This window comes from Ictidomys tridecemlineatus, chromosome 12, assembly GCF_052094955.1.
Source record: "Ictidomys tridecemlineatus isolate mIctTri1 chromosome 12, mIctTri1.hap1, whole genome shotgun sequence".
Taxonomy (NCBI): domain Eukaryota; kingdom Metazoa; phylum Chordata; class Mammalia; order Rodentia; family Sciuridae; genus Ictidomys; species Ictidomys tridecemlineatus.
This window is the reverse complement of record NC_135488.1, coordinates 99,406,189-99,422,982: the sequence shown is the minus strand read 5'-3', so window position 1 is coordinate 99,422,982 and position 16,794 is coordinate 99,406,189. Positions and strand designations below refer to the sequence as shown.

At 49.8% G+C, this 16,794-nt stretch overlaps 1 protein-coding gene across 4 annotated transcripts in view; it reads left to right on the top strand.

The window, feature by feature from the left end:
* Plb1 (phospholipase B1) overlaps positions 1–14,670 on the top strand; it is a 93,566-nt gene extending 78,896 nt beyond the window's left edge. For 3 of the 4 annotated variants that reach the window (XM_040271525.2, XM_078029467.1, XM_078029468.1), the window contains 9 exons: positions 392–443; positions 1,341–1,421; positions 3,235–3,300; positions 3,485–3,579; positions 4,653–4,731; positions 5,967–6,071; positions 6,395–6,490; positions 12,798–12,872; positions 14,286–14,670. In XM_040271525.2, coding sequence (XP_040127459.2) covers positions 392–443; positions 1,341–1,421; positions 3,235–3,300; positions 3,485–3,579; positions 4,653–4,731; positions 5,967–6,071; positions 6,395–6,490; positions 12,798–12,872; positions 14,286–14,489 — 853 coding nt within the window. In that variant the 3' untranslated portion in view covers positions 14,490–14,670. Of the gene's footprint in view, positions 1–391; positions 444–1,340; positions 1,422–3,234; positions 3,301–3,484; positions 3,580–4,041; positions 4,232–4,652; positions 4,732–5,966; positions 6,072–6,394; positions 6,491–12,797; positions 12,873–14,285 lie in introns of those variants that run through there. The other variant, XM_078029469.1, reaches the window with a different exon arrangement.
* The last annotated feature ends 2,124 nt before the right edge of the window (positions 14,671–16,794 follow it).

Here is a 16,794-nt window from a genome sequence, read left to right as displayed (position 1 = left end):
GTTATTTTTAAAACAGGCAATCGAATAAGAAATGAACAGGCTCAGCTCCCAGGGAAGCAGACTGACAAAAGTAGCAAGAAAATCCCTGACGGGAAGGTTGACCACGTCTCCAGCCAAGTGGCCAGTGAGGCCCGGCCCTGCCGAAGCGGGTAGTTGGATACAGATAACAAGGTGTCAGGGTCTGGGTCAAGGTGGCCTCAAGGTCCACAGCAGCTCTCTGAGGAGGACTTGGCTGAGATTCTGGAGAGCAGAAGCTGGTTGATGGGTTCGGAAAGAGTGACCTTTGTAGAATGTTCTTCTTCCTGAAGCATCGCTCTTCCCAGGCCAAAACCCACAGCATGAGCCCTTGTTTCTGGGTGACTCTAAGGTCCTTTCTCTTACCCCTGCCTAGGGACATGCCGGCCCAGGCCCGAGACCTGGTGGAGCGGATGAAAACCAGCCCTGTGAGTACAGGCCCTGGGCCCCCACTGACCAGCTGTGAGCACCCAGGGACTCCTACTCCCAGCTGGCCTTGGAGAGGGGCCAGGGGACCTCCTCGGCCCTGTGCCCCAGGGTAGGCTGCGAGAGAGCACGGTGGAAGAAAGAGCAGAAAGGGGCCTGGGACTCTGGCAGCCTCCTCTTTACCCAAGAGCTGGCTTCTCAGAGTCCTGTTATATAAACGCAAGGTACTAAAAATAGGCTCCTCATTCCAATCCTTCCTCCTTCCTGCTCACCCAGCCCTTCTGAAACTTCGAGCTGGCACTTTTTTTCAAATGCTCTGTGTTTATGCCTTGGAAGGAGCTCCTGGCAGGACTCCTATTATGGTGGTGGCTGAGCGGGAAGCTGCTGCTCCCAGGGCCTCCCCGGCCCCCACCCCGCCTCCTGGCCCTGCGGGCTGTGGCTCCAGTTCTCCCTCCTCAGACTCAGGCCCCAAGAAGGCTTCTAAGAGGCAGCCCGGCTTTGACTTCTAGCTGCATGTTTGCCCTCTGCTCCTTTGAAGGCTTTAGATCACATTTCAGAGGCGTGTTAATCCAGTCAGCCTTTAATGGGCTCAGGGAAGGGTGGAACATGTCCACTCTCCACTTCATGGACTGCAGTTCTTTTAAGAGGATTTCAAAGGAAATCGACCCTGCTCAGCTGTGTGAGCTGAACACTGCCCCCGACACACACACACATACACACACACACACACACACACACACACACACACACACACACACACTTCTCCCCACCTCCTAGGCACCCAGATGAGAGTGAGGCACCCTCCCCTTCAACCTTCTCTGTCATGGGGTCTGTCTGGGTGGCTGGGTGGGTGCCACCTCACATGCCCCAGGGCCTAAATTCGGGATCTGTTCCCTCAGGAAGTCAACCTGAAGAAAGACTGGAAGCTCATCACACTCTTCGTTGGTGTCAATGACTTGTGTCACTACTGCGAAAATCCGGTAGGCCCCTGATCCACCCCATCAGGGACCAGGAATGAAGTTGTTGACCTTGGTCATTATGCTTGCCCCGGGTCCTGACCCTGTCTCATGTTCCTCTCTCATGGGAATCACACTTGCCTCGGCTTCCAGTCTCCTGAATCTGCCCAGGCAGCACCCCCCCCCAATCCCTTCACACATAGCAGGTGAGACTGGCCTTTCCTACTGCCTGAGTGGCCCCCGGATTTCAGAAGAAGGGTCTAGATGGACCCGCTCTTCCAGCTCATGAGGAGACTGTTTCTCTTAGGCACTTGGTGCCACCATCTGGTATCCTGCTCACTCAGATAGGTGCCTAGCGCTTCTCTACCCCATGCCCACCTGGGGTCTCTGCCCCATTTTGCAGAGGAAGTAAAACGATCCTATAAATGAGGTTGGTTAGAGTTGATAGGGTGGTCTGCTGCCTTCAGGGCTCTCGTGAGTTAACCAACCTCAGCTGGCTGGCCTGGGAGCCTGACCCCATTCCTAACAGTGTCTCTATGGGGAGACGTGTCCGGGCTAACAAACTTTGGGAAGTTGCAACTTTTGGAACACATCTTGTTCTAAGATGGGGACATCCTGTATTTTATGTGGCCAGAAAAAAAAAGGCAGCTGCCCTGACTGAGGGGGTGTGATCGAGTACTGGACGGTCAGGGCGTGGGGAGAAGCCATTTAAGGCTCCTTGTGGCTCATGGAGGACAACTCTCAATGGGATCATCCTTGCCCACATAGGGGTCAGCTCTCCCAGCCCCTTCTCTTCCTCACTGCCCAGGCTTGCAAGACAAGAGGGGTCCAGCTGCCTGGGGACTTCAATAATACTGTGTCCTGGACCACAGGACTCCCTGGAAACCAGAGGTGTCCAGGTTGCTTGTGGACACTTGGTGTAGGGAAATGCTTTCTGCAGCCTCAGAATACTTGTCCTTCCTGCAAACAGCCTAGCCCATGCTCCTGAGAGCAGGTTTTTGTGGATAAGGGTGTGGAGGCCACCACCAGGTTACTCAGGCCGAGTTGCAAAAGCAGGAAAGGGCAGACTCCTGGAGAAGAACATGCCTCGTCCACGCTGCAGCTCTTCAGCCTGGCTTTCTTCATTGTTTGTTTCCCTTCCTTGCTGACTCTCAGCACCTCTTCTGGCATCCGGGGGCAGGAGCTCATCCATGATCAGGTGTCCGTGGGCCATGTTTTGTGTCTAGCAATGAGCTGGAATTGAGCACACAGCCCTCACCTGGTCGAGGCTCTTTGTGTTAAGAAAAAGAAAGCTTGTCTAATCTCCCACTTCCTGCCTTGAGCCTGGTACGGCGGCCAGGCACCACACTCTACCAACAAGCATTTATCCATGTTTGGCGTGAGAGCTTTGAGCATCACCCACCCTCTGGTGTCAGTCTTCTTCTGATGCCTTCTAAGGAGCCCAGAGCTATATCCAAAAATATGACTGTCTTCCTCATGCTATGAAGCAAAACCCTGAGTCAGTTAGCAAGCACTTACTGAGCACCTACTATGTTCTCCATACACATCACCCAGGGCACTGTGAAGTACCTTTAAATCAGCCTCTAGTCGGGGATATGGGTCATAGGAGTCCCTTGGGTTGAGTCACAAAGCATGACAGGGGGATATAGGAGCATAAAGGGTTCCACTTCTTATAGGGCACGCTCGATCAACCAGCAACAAGACTGGGCTTTCTAGCCTGGCCAGGACCACCAAAGCCCCTCTGTGCCCCACCTCCTGCTATCAGCTGAAGCCTCCTGTGCTCCTGACTTCTGAGTGGAATGTAACGACTGAAAAGAGCCCCCCATGTTCTTTGCAGGAGGGCCACTCAGCCGAGGAGTATGTTCAGCACATTCAGCAGGCCCTGGACATCTTCTATGAAGAGGTGGGAATGGCAGGTCCTGCCAGCAACCAGCTGTCTAATGCCTCCCTGGGAGCAAGAGTCCCCAACCCCATAAAAAGAAAAAAAAAATTAAACAGACGATCCCTCAGACTCCTTCCAGCAGTAGCCAGTGTCCCCCCCCCACAGCTGTCTGAACTCATGAAGCTCACCCCTCTGTTCCCTGCAGCTTCCGAGGGCCTTTATCAACGTGGTAGAGGTCATGGAGCTGAGCAGCCTGTACCAGGACCCAGACAGGAAGTGCACCATGCTGCTGGCAGCTCCGTAAGTGAAAGGTCATGATCCCAGGGCAAGGGCACCTGGGGAGGGCAGGGCTCACAGGTGGAGGAGAGCAGTGCAGGCAGAGCCAGAAAACCTGTCCAGGGGCTTGGAGAATCATTTGAAAGTGCCTCTGTTACTGAATCATAGTGCCTCTACGTTGCTACCCTGTGCAGGTCCATTTCTCTGGACCCCAATTTGCTTTTCTGTGAAGTGAGAGACAAAGACCAAATGATCCTTAAGACCTAAGGCAAGGTCCCGGTGGGCAAGGCAAGAATTCCTGTTGGAGGCTGGACTGATCTTCTTTAAAGATCAGCAGGACCCTGACAGGAAGTCACCATCCTCCGAAGCCAGATGAACTCTCCCAGAGTTTGTGTGACCGTTGCTGAGGGGGAGGAGAGTCAGTGGGTCACTGAGGAGTCAGTCTTATCTGAGGTCAAATGGATTTGCTGTGAAGGCAGCCAGCCCATTTCCATTCTTGCTAGGAACCAGGCCCCACGTGGCCAGGGGAGGTTCTGAATGATTCCTCCGGTTTTGCTGGTGTTGTGCTCCAGCTTGTCCTGGTGTCTCAGCTCCCAGCACATTTCCCACACCGGAGCCCTGAGGGAGGACCCAAAGCACTCAGAGATGGAGCTGAGGAGCCTCAAGAGCATGGGGAGTGATTCTGTGTCAAAAGACCGAGCTGTCATGGTGGTCTTCCCTGAACTCCAGCGCTCTTACCACCCAGGCCTTCTCTGCAGAAAACCTAAGGGCTAAAGAATTGGGAAGGAGTCATCAAGGGGCAAAGGAAACAGGCAGCCTGTGCTCAGGGAAACCTGACAGTAGGGCCAACTCCCCCAACCTCAAAAAGCACCCCTGGACCTCATGCCCCCAAGTTATGGTTGTGACCTGCATCCAGGAGGCAGCAAGGGTGTGCTCTGGGGGTATTTGCGTGTTGTCCCTTCACCCCATGTGAGGCAGCACAGGCTGCATGCAGGTCCCTGGAGGGTAGCTGCTGCCTCTGTGTCAGAGCAAGTCTCCCAAGAGGACAGAGCCAGCAGCCCCAGGGGAGCCTCGACATGAGATTCCTTTTCTCACAGGAGCAACTGCACTTGCTTCAGACACTCTCAAGACGCCCCGGCCATGCAAGAACTGAAGAAGGTGAACTGGAACCTCCAGGTGAGCCCCGCTGCCCCCCAACTCCTGCCCCAGTCAGGAGCTCCCCTGAGTCCCCTGAGTCCCCTGAGCAAGGGCTCAGAAACGGTGTGTTTGGCAGGGGCTGGATGGACAGCATGTCATTCCCTAAAAGACAGACCGTAGCCCCCTGAAATATTTAGCCAGGCAAACCGGACCCCAAGGCCAGAGAAGAGGGGTTGGGAGAGATCCCAAAGTGGAAACTAGGAGAATCCCCACCTCCCAGCCCAGGCTCAGCCCTGAGCAGATGAACAGGACTTGACCACCAGAGTATACTCCGTGGAATGTGGTCATTCCCCCACAGAGCCTGTGTAGGGGCCACATCTCCACCCAGGGGAGGTGGGTGACGGTCACTGTGCCCGTCTCTCACCTCTCCACTCCCAAAGAACATAAGACTCAGTCACACCCACTTTCCCCGACCCCCAGTCCCTCTTCCTCTCCCCGCTCCGGTTTCTCTTGCGACACATTCCTGCTTCTGTCTGTCTCTGCTCTTGTCCTTCCCTCTCTGGACAGGCTGGCCCTGAGCCTTTCTGCAAACTGACCCATCTTCATTCATGAGGTGGTCTTCTTCACCTTTCTGAAAAACTTCCCCCGACTAAACTTTCGCCTGAGATGTGTCCCCAGACCAAGTCCAGTCTGCACCTGATGGACCCTAGAGTTCTCTATGGTTCTTGTGTTTTTAGATCTTATTTGCTTTTCCCAGATGGACGATAAACTCTTTGAGGACAATACATCTAGATTGTTCCTTTTATAGTCTATACTTTGGCGTTTAAGCTCGCAACTGGGGACTCTCATTCCCCTATGTTCACAGGCATTTTGGGGAGCTAGTGCTAAGATGCTCCCCATTTAAGCTGGATCTAACTGTCATCTTCACGCAGCAAGGGTAGGCCAGACCTCCGGCAGTTTGGTCAGTGGCTCCGACTCAGCCTTGCAGAGGCCCCAGAAGGAGCTGGGTGGGTGGGTGAAGAGGGGAGGCTTCTCTCACTGTGGCCGCTGGGTTCAGCTCAGCTTTGATCCTGACAGCCAGCCAGGGCCTCAAGGAGCAGGGTGCTCACTAAAGGATACAGAAAGAATGAGTGCATGTGTCACTCTAGCTTTGCCCTTGTAAGTCGCCTTTGTCTGGAGCAGATTGGCTTCTGCCACAGCCCACCCAAGGCAGAGGAATAGACCCTGTCCGTCCAGCCCTGCCAACAGGGCTAAGAAGCCTCTCCCCTCCCCAGAGTGCCATCTCCAAGTTCTCGTACTGGCACCGGTACATGCAGCGTGAGGACTTCGCCGTGGTTGTGCAGTCTTTCCTCCAAAACACTCTCGTCCCACTGAACAAGGTGAGCTGGGCCGTACAGAGAACCTCTGTGTGTGGAAAGAAAATCAACAGTGGGCAGCCTCCCCCACCATGGCCCTGATATTTGCTGGATTGGGATAGAATGGAAAGCTTCTTAAAATTATTGTTTTTCAACTTTCAGGGCAGGGATGGACTATGGGTAGCTACAATTCATGTCTGTTTAAAAAAAAAATCCAAAATCTTTGAGATGGTCCATCGGTATCTGAACCCGTTGAAAGGAGGACAGAGAAATGGCCAGGGCATCTTCCGGGAGGAGCATGGTGGGTAGTGGGGTCAGGATGGTCATCTCCTTGCATCTGGTTGCAGCAGGGTGGCACGGACCTCACCTTCTTTTCTGAAGACTGTCTCTACTTCTCAGAACGTGGCCACGCGGAGATGGCCATCGCACTCTGGAACAACATGGTGAGTGGCTGAGGCCCTGCATGGGGTGACTCAAGGACACTGAATCTAAGGCTCACCACAAAACCTTACTGAGGTGGCTCCTTTCTCCCAAAGATTGAAATGGAGACATGCCTTATCTGTCCTGATGTATTATTTTCAAAGTGTGTGAAGTGTGTGTGTGTGTGTGTGCACGTGCACGCACATGTATGTATGCATTGCACACTCGCACACTTTATTCTCTTGGCCATGCCCAGGTGAGAGGATGGGATGACTTTGTAATCAGATAGACTGAATGTGAGAACCAGCCTGCTTCAGTGGCTGACCGTGGGACCTTGGGCAAGTGATCTCTCTGGCCATCTGTATCAACATCTATGAAACAGTGAAAACGAGACAGAAAGTTAATTGAGATGAAGTGTGTGCAGCAGCCAATACTGTTATTAGCTTTCAACAAATGTCCACCCGGTTACCCTTCTAGCACTACAATCTCGACACATTTCCAACTATTATTTCTTTAAACATCAAAAAGGAGATATCCACACAACCTGTTCTCCCAAACTGAAATCTATTGCAGTCCCCTCCAACGGGGGAGAAGAGAACTTTATTCAAAGAACATAATGCACCAGGGCACAGGGGCCCCTGGCCTTATGCCTCACCTCTGGCCTTTGTGGCTGACCACTCACTACTGAACCATGGTCAGCTGTGTGTGAAGTGCTTGACAGTCACCCGGATACCTGCATCCTCTTGCACAGAGCAAATGAAATGCCTTCCCAATCCAATGACCTCCTTTGATGTAGCCCCACGGTGTAACCCAATCCCCACCCTGACCTGCGTGTTCCCTCATTTCTCCCCTGGTGACTAAACAATCTACAATCCTGCTCTTTTATTGCAGTTTCAAGCCTACGGTGTTTCTGCCAGCCACCGCTGTGCAAATATTCCCACACCTGTCAGCTCCTCCAATATGTCCAGTGTCTTTCTCAGCTGACTCACAATATTGACTTTCTCCTTTGCTACACTTCCTCCTCCACGCTAGCAACCTCTTCTTTCCAGAGCCGCTTCTAAGATGTTTGATCTTGGCCTAGTTAATTGCAGACTCAGCCTTCCTCTACTGGGTTGTCCTGGGGTTTTCCTCTTTAAACATCAAAAAGGAAAGATTCACATAGCCTGTTCTCCCAGGTTGAAACCTAATCCAGTCCTTTCTGATGGAGGAAAAGGGATCCTTATGAAATGACAACCAGATAGCTGTTGACATCATCTCTCTGCCCACTTCTAAAAGAAATCACATCATACTCTTTCAGCCTAGGACTCTGAATTGCCATCAAAACATCTTTGAATTTCCTCCCACCCACCCAACCCCTACAGGATGTTTTAAAATCAAAGTTTGCACAGGGGAATTCCTAAGATCATTTATGTTTCTTTTGTGAATTTCTTTCAGTTTTTCTTCAGAGGCTAAGTAACAAGATTTTATTCCTTTTAAAATACCCTAAAAGACTGAGAATCCCAATTGCGTGTCTCATATCCTCCCCGAGACCTCAGGAGAATCCAGATTCCAAGAAGAGTCAGGAAAGTGAAGCCCTTGGCCTTTCCTTCCCAGCTTTTCCATCAGAGTATGTCCTTCCTACCTAAGTGGTATTCCAGGTCAGCTTAAGTCTGGGACATCTCCTGGGGCTCGATGACCATATTGATGACTTGATCATGACAGAGTCCATTGGTCACTTTCTGTGTAAATTAACAGTGTAGTTCTGGCCTCTTCCAAAGCATCTCAGTAGGTCTTCCTGTTCACCCAGATGAGGCTTTTTCTTTCCTAAATGTAGGTATGTGGTGCTTAGATATGAAAAAAGGAGGTGGACCCTGCCCTGGAGCCATATTGATAACCAGCCAAGACTAACCATGGCTTCCTAGCCGTTATTATTACAGCCATACCCCAAATTTTAAAATAACAAAAACAAAGCAAAACTACACTAAAATCACCCCAGAGTTTCTTATCCTGTACTATATAATTTGGTGAAATAATTATAGAGTCTAATGTTTTCAGCCCAAACCACCTAGACGTAAAGCTATAGCCTTGTGCCAACTTTCCCAAACATCTTCTTACTAGAATTTCACCCTTAGGGTGACATCAAATAAATAACAGGCTGTTAGAGCTGGAACAGATCTGAGAGGTCATCTAGCCAGAACATTCTGTCACTAAAATACAGAGACACAAAACAATCTGCCCCGCATGACAGAGATGGTCAGTGGCACAACAGAGAGTAGGTTGTCCATGTCTTCCCCTAGCATCCTGACCACACACCAACCTCCCTCCTGCTCCCAACCTGATAAGCGCGTGTATAACCAGTGAATTCATGAATTATAATTAGAGTCCTATGACATAGTGTCTGCAGTCTTTTGGCCGCTGTTCCCTGGATGCCCTACTGGAGCAACAAACGCACTAAATTTTTTCATCTCTTGCCTCTCCTCTCTCAAAAGCTCTTATATCTTACTTAAGAGACCTTTCTAGAGGCGAAGCCAGAAACACCAGCAGTACCAGGGGAGTTTTCCTCTTCCTTTGCCTTCTTTTGTCTTCTATAAAGAGTTTTTATTCCTTCTCTTATGAGGACTACTTCTCCCATGTGGCATGCTCCCTCTTTTCTAGAAATCCTACTCCAGCTAATAGTTGCAACCTCTCCTAATGGGCACCACTGTCTCCAGACTTACAGCTCATAGAAAAGCAATTCCCAGCTTTCTGACTGCACATTAGAACCATGTAGTGGCTTATAAACACTGAGTACCTACAACCACTTTGGAAAACTCTTTGGCAAATGTAATAATGTTGAATATGTGTTATTTCCTGAGACCCAACAATTTCACTCCTGGTTTTACCCCCAGAAGAGAGGTATGCACATGTCTACTTTGAGATACATACAAGGAGATTCATAGCAGCACTAGTCTTAATAGCTCCAACTGGAAATTTTCCACCCAAGGAAACCAGCTGTGGTACATCTATAGAGTCAGCAGACTTTAACAGCATGGAAATGTGTACATAAATTTTGAAAGCTAGCAATTCCTGGTGTCAGAGTCAGCATGCTGGTCTCTCTTACTGGGAGTGAGCGGTACTGGCAGGGGTGCCTCTGGGTACTGACGATGTTCTGTTTCTTGATCTGAATGCTGGTGTGTTCTCTGTATTGAACCGATGAGCAGCTCACTTGTAGACTGTGTTAGTTTCTCTTCCATTAACAGTGTATGTGCTTGGCTGGACTCATCCCAGAGATGGTCTGAGTTGGGTCCTAGATTAAGCACTTTTAAAAGCTCTGCAGATGATTTTTAACACTCAGGGCTTATGAACCACTGCCTTAGATCTATTTTCCACAGACCTAAGCAATAAAAGAAAACCTGACCAAATCATCCCCTGCCTTTGAACTTTCAAAATCCTACCTTCGAAGGAAGCAGGCTAGCACCTTAGCCCAGCACACAGAGCCTTCGGGACTTTACCCCTTTTTCATCTCTCTGGCTACCACACCCACTAATCTCTGCTTCCACCTTCCAATCTGTTAACTCCTGAAGCTTCCTGCACCACCCATGCCGTTCACACCTCTGAGCTGGCTCTTGCTCACCCCCTTTTCTTAGGTTGCCCACCCTCAGCGCTCAGCTCAAGTGCCAGCTCCTTCATGGGCCTCCTCTGAATCCCTAGGACAGACCAGTGGCCACTAGCTCCATCACTTCCTGCCCAGTCCCGTCATTGGCTGCTCACGTTGTTGGTACCATAGTGCCCAGCTTAGGAAAGGTTGGCTCTAGGAAAACCACTCACTTCCTGTGGCCACTCCATGCCTTCTTCCCTTGAGCTTTTCCATTCAGATCTTGGTGACTTCAGTTCCTCCATCTATTCATTAAACAACTATTGCGGTCAACCACCATGTGGTTGACCATCCAGGTACCATCTCAACCTCACTGTAGGGGAGGACAGACAACAAGAGGTAGACAACTAAGTCACCAAGGTAATTTATGGCCACATCAGGGCTTTAAGAAAAGCAGAGCAGGGGATGGGACAGGGGGTGATGGCAAAAAGAGGGAGGCATCACTGAAGACATGATTTGTGAACTGACAGCTGGATGTCAAAAGTCTATCAGGCAGGCAGAGGGCCAGAGCCACAGTGTCCCAGGGAGAGGAAATAGGACCTACTTGGGCCTGGAGTCAAGAATGATCTTGAAGTATCTGAGGAACTTACAAGCCAGAGTGACTGGAGGGAGGTGAACAAGGTCAAAGAAGTGGGCAGGGGCAGGTCCTTGGCTGATTTTAAACCAAGGCCCCGCCACTGCCCCGTGCTGTGCAGAGCAAGACTAGAAGCAAGGGTGTAGTTGGAAGGCAGGTTTCCAGCTGATGCATGGAGGTGGCTGGGACCGGGGCGATGGCAGTGGAGGAAAGACATGGTCAGACTTACGATATGTTTGGGATTGGGGAGGGACAAAGGAAAGATTCTCAGTTTGAGGTCTAAGAAACTGAAGAGAGGGTTGACTGATAGCAAGAAATTCATTTGGGAGGGAAAATTCATTTAGGCTTGGGAAGTGGGAACTGCCTTCTAGACATCCACGCAGAGGGATCAGGTAAGCTGTTAAATACAGGAGTCCTGAACTCAGAGAAGGAGTTGAGGTGGGAGATTTTTAAAAAAGAAAGTGGGGTTATTAGCATGACACATGGTATTCAAAACCCTTGGGATTCACTGAGAGCTCCTGGAGAAAGAGCAGGTAGAAAGGAGTGCAAAGCCAACGGTCAAGGCCTAGAGCATTTATTCAGCCTTTTGAGGCCAGCTAGAGACGAGATGGAGAGTCGAGTGCTGGAGGAAATGGAGGAAGGTATGTCCAGGGATCCAGGAGTGTTCTTAGAGGGAGGGGTCAGTTCTGTCCAGTGTTTCTGAAAAGCCAAGCAAGAGGAAGACAAAAAGTGACCCCTGGATTTAGCCACCTGGAGGTGGTTGGTGACCCTGACCAGACCTCTGTTAAGTTGTGGAGGCTTCCCAGTATCCAGAATGAACAGCTGAAAGAACAGTAGGTTGTCAAGGGCAGCCAGAGACTCCGGACAACTCTGAGCAAGTTATAAGGAACTACAGCCAAGGTAGCAGAGGGCATGCCAGGCAAGGAGAAGGCAGAGTAGACAGCACTGATGAGAAGGAACCAGCAGGAAGGGAGACACTGATATGCCAGTTAGTTTCTGGAATATTCCAGAGAATCAGCTGACCCAACCTCCAGCCTCCCTTCCACCTCTGGGTTTTTCCTCAGCCCTCAGAAAGTGAGAATAAGGCTTTCTTATATACTTAAGCCACCCAGCTCACACGTCACCATCTCATTTTGATGTTCCAAACAACTGTCTGTGCAGTTTTCAGGACAGTATTTAACACTATCCCCAGTAGGCTGCGTGACACCATATGGTCCTCATTGGCAAAGCCAGGACCCAGACATCTGCCCACTGTGCTCAGTGTGGGTCATTGTGGCGTCTCTCTTAGGACCTCCCTCCTTTAATTCTGTTACTAAGGAATGAGTGCAAAAAGCTTTAAGAAAACAGAAAGTGAGATCATGGCTCAGGTGTGCTCATCAGCTTGGAGAGACTACTTTCACTTCCTGAATTGGCAGTCCCTGGTGGCCAGGAACAGTCAGGAAGCAGATTATACAATGCTTGGAGGATGGATGGAATCCAAGGTCTGTTCTTCCCAGTGCTGGTCACATGTCAGGGTGCAGGTTACTGGGTAAAGATGCTGGGGAGCGAGTGCAGCAGCTCCCAGCTCATACTCGGGTGCAGAGATAGCATTCAGCAGAATCCCACTGAACCACACTTACCCCCACGGATATTTCAATTAAATCTTTTCATCTATGTGACAAACACATAAAGCAGCTCAAGGGAGAAAATTCTAACTTCTTAAGGTTGACAAACCAAGTGTAGTAAGGATGTCATGGTAACCAATATGTTTTCAAAGTTTTTCTGAAATTGACTAGCCCCACGCACTTGGAAAAGTTGGTAAATATGATCATCACCATTTTATAAAATTGAAAATACAGTGTCTGCAATCATAGCCACCCACAAGAGAAGCCAGGCGATGGGCATTCTGGTCCCAACCCTTCCAGAAACCTGCTGTGGACTCTGGCCATTGATTCCGGGTCCTGCTCGTCGCTCTGTGAGTCAGAAGCCAGTTTCAGCTCCAGCCAGGGCTGCTAGTCTCTGCTGCGGCTCTTGCCACTCTGCTGGTTTCAACCGACCCTTTCCAGGGGACAGAATATGGTTTAAGCTACCTCCTCCATCCTCTACCCCAGAAGTCTCTCCCAGCTTTGGAGAGAGACTCAAGGCATCCTTTTTCTCTCTCCAGCTAGAACCAGTGGGCCAAAAGACGACCTCCAACAACTTCACCCACAGCAGAACCAAACTCAAATGCCCCTCCTCCGTGAGTAGACCTTCTGCCTGTTGGGGTGGGGGGCTGCCACCGGGAGGAATAAAGGAGGCCCCTGGAGGCCTTTGTCGCACTATCACTCACTGTCATCATTCCAAAGTCTGCCCTTGTCTCCCTGCCTCTGAAATTGTCCAGTTCCTTGGGGAAGCCATGGAGAAGGGGAGGGAGAATCCGGAGCTCCCAGGACATGAGTGGTCATTCAGGCAGCTAGCAAGCACTGGCAGGTGCTTTGAGCTTTTCTTTACTTTGGAAAGGTCAGAGCATCCTTGGCCTTGAGCAAGCATGAAGAAGCTCCCCCATGCCACACACTATGGGGGCAGCTGGAGGTTGAGAGGCAAAGATGTAAGAGGCAGTGTCTGCTCGTGGAGCCTTCCGTCCTCTTCCTCACTGTCAACACCTGGATCACTGACAAAGCTGCTCCCTAGCTCTCCTCTCCCCCTTCTCTGTCATCCCACACTTGCTGTGGGATGCAGATCAGCCTTCCTATAATTAACTCCCATCTTGTCAATGCTGGATTCCACTGCCCAGAGACCAGAGCCCAGAAGGGAGGCCCACATCCTGCTATAATACATTCTACACCCCTGGAAAACGGATCCAATTCCCAGACAAGCCCCATGGGCCCATGTCTGTGCTTACTTCTACCATCTGCTCCCGGAGGCTCCCCCTCCTCCTCTGCCTGTGAAAGTGTTCACCTCCTTCCAGGCCCAGATGTTTCCCTCTCTGGTCTATGGTTTGCCTCGTCTTACTATTCCTGCCTCCTGGTGTACCCCTGTGTTGACACGTTGTCCTCTATGACATGATTGTTTCTGTACACATTTCATCCCCCTCCTGAGCACTGCAAGCAGGTATCCATTCTCAACCCTCAAGGACTCATTACATGGGGCTCCACACAGCAGGTACTCAATTAATGTTCACTGAGAGAGAAGAAATTGGAGACAGGGGAGAAAGAAAAGGACCGTGGGAGGCAAACCTAGATGCCTCCCACTCCTAGGTTCTTTAATCTGCTACAAAACCAGCTGTTTCTCTGCATCATCTTCCCTGATCCTTGGGTACTTCTGAGCTGAGGGGCTGAGAGGAGATGTCCACTAGTGACCCGGAGGACACAGAGGCAGGAGCTCTATCAGCTTCCCAGGACTCTCTTCCAATGGTCACCTACCAGTTCCCAGTCTTTTGAAATCAGGTTTGACAGAAAAGGAGACGCTGGTGAGAAAACCAAATGGGAGTTATAGCTGGGTGTTGACATTTGAGAGGCCCATCCTTATACAGAAGTTTCCAGCATAGTGTAAATGAAAGAGTTTACAAACCTTGAAGAGCTGTAGCCATCCCTCTCAGGATGGGGACTAGGGTGAGTCCCAGGCGATGGTTGGGTGAGAGCTTCACTTCTGATGTACCTTTCCCCCTCTCCAGGACAGCCCTTACCTCTACACCCTTTGGAATAGTGGGCTCCTCCCAGACCGGGCTGAAGAGGCCCCCAGGGTGCTCTACTGGGCTGTGCCCGTGGCAACAGTCCTGGGCATGCTGGTGGGTGTCCTGGCAATGAGATTGTGGAGAGGCAGAAGATGTAAGCAGAGGGCAGATCCTCCCATGAGCCTGAACACCTCCGAATTCTAGGACCCACAGATGGATGCTCATCCCAGCCCCCCCGCCACACTCTGCCGCAGCAGCCCACCCACCGCAGACAGACTTGCTTCAAAAGCCAAAGGCACCATCATGACTTTTTGAGGCCTGGGCTTCTTCCAGGCCTGTGCTCCTGGAAATGGCACATTTCAATAAAGGCCAAAGCTGTTCTGTCCTTGGTTCAGTCCTCTTGGAGCCCTCACCTCCCATCTGCCAAGTGCACAGGTGTGGGAGTCAGTCTCTCGGTCCTGTCTCCAGCAGAGCTGCCCAAGAGCTGGCGCAGGCTGGAGCCCAGACTGTCCTGTCGGGCTCCATCTCAGCACCGTAAGCACACCCCCCACTCACCAGACCCACGCTTTTAGAGGGAGGGAAAAGGCTGGTCACCAGGTGGTGACTAGAATTTTTGGAGTTGACTGGCTGCTCTCCAATTCCAACAGATACCTACCTGTTCAGCACCTGTTTTGTTTTGTACCCAGGACAATGGAGAGCATTGTGGCACTATGGTCCCTCCCAGGCTGTGCATGTCACTGCCTGGATGGGAAGACCAATTCCTTCAACAAACAAGAGGCTACATGACAGCCTGTTATTAAGTTCTGGGGCATCAGTAGGTCGATGTGTGACTGTTTTAGAGACTCTGAGAGGGTCCTTGGGAAAAGTTTCCCTGAAGGAGAGGAATTTGGGCATGCCATTTTGAGAAGGAAAAAAAAAAAAAAGAAAAAAATTGGGCCAGGATTACACCACGTAGCCTCAACCTTACTTTCTGTGTGTGTGTGTGTGTGTGTGTGTGTGTGTGTGTGTGTGTATTTGTATATGTGTGCACAGTGCTGAGAATTGAACCCAGGGCCTCATGCATGCCAAGCAAGCACTCTACCACTGGGCTACCTACATTCCCAGTCCTCTTATTTTCTTTAGGTGCTAATTTAGGCAATAATTCCCAGTTCCACATTAGCAAGTTTCTGAGAGAAAGTTAGAATGTGAAAATATAGGCTGCTGCTCCTTTAGTCCCTGCTGGGGACTCAGGGAGGGACCAATGAAAAGTTTTGGAAAATGGAAGGATAGTCACACACATTGTGAATGCGCTAAATATCACTGAATTATTCACTTTAAAAAACTTGTATGCCACATAAATATCATCCCAATAAAAGCAAAAAAATGAATCCAGGGAGGTAGACATCATCATCTATGTCTTAAGTATCACCCTGATCCAAAGACTGGGGTGACAAACAACCTGAGTGACAAAGTGGGGGGCACCATCTAAATGGAGCAGGCTTAAGGGCAAACCTCTTCACCAACCTGAGCCCCAATTTCTAAGATTCCTCATCTATAAAACTGAAATAAGAGAACTTGTTTTACTTGTCTCGTAACATTTTTGAAAAAAAAAAAAAAAACTGTAAAAATATTGTCACTCTAAAATACTGCACAGAGAGAAACCGAGCAACAGGAGAAGCCCAGAGATGGGTTTGGGGTATGGATGAACACCACCTGCCTTTCTCTCCTGAGCAGTCAGCATCTCTTTTTGGAAAAACAAGAGTGGACCCCTGCTGGGCTTCCGGGTTCTCCTGGGCTTCCATTTCTACTTCTGTACAATGCACACCTTCCCCTATCTTCCCACTGGACTGAAGTGGGCACTTCTGCCTTAGGGCAGTGTAATAAGAAAGATAGTCCATTCAATCTGAGAGTTCAAAACCACACCTCTTTAAATTTTTTTTCCCCTGCAAGTTTCTATTCCTCTGGTACCCCCACTTCAAAGCAGTATGGAATTCCTAACCATTTGCATCTAGTTTGGGCTAAGGATTGGAATTTACTCTATCAGAACAATCCAGGCTAGGGGCAGGAAAGATGGTGGAATGAGATGGACATCATTACCCTAGGTACGCGTATGACGGTACGTATGGTAAGACTCTGCATTGTGTTCAACCAGAGAAATGAAAAGTTGTTCTCCATTTGTGTACAGTGAATCAAAATGCATTCTGCTGCATGTATAACTAATTAGAACAAGGACAAAAAAATAAAGCTGTCAAAACAAAACTCCTCCAAAAAAATGAATAATCCAGGCTAAAAAATGTAATAAAGAGTCCTAAATAGTCCTAGGCTAGTTAACCGAAGATCACTTGGCAGAAACAAATCTTCCATTGAGAGACACAACAACAAACCAAGCCCTAACTCCCCACCAGATATATTCTAAAAATCCAAAAATTAATAATACATAGCACCTACTTGTAACAGTGGTTTTTATACAGGTTGAACATCCATACTCCAAAAATCTGAAATGCTCTAAAACCTGAAACTTTTAAAATAC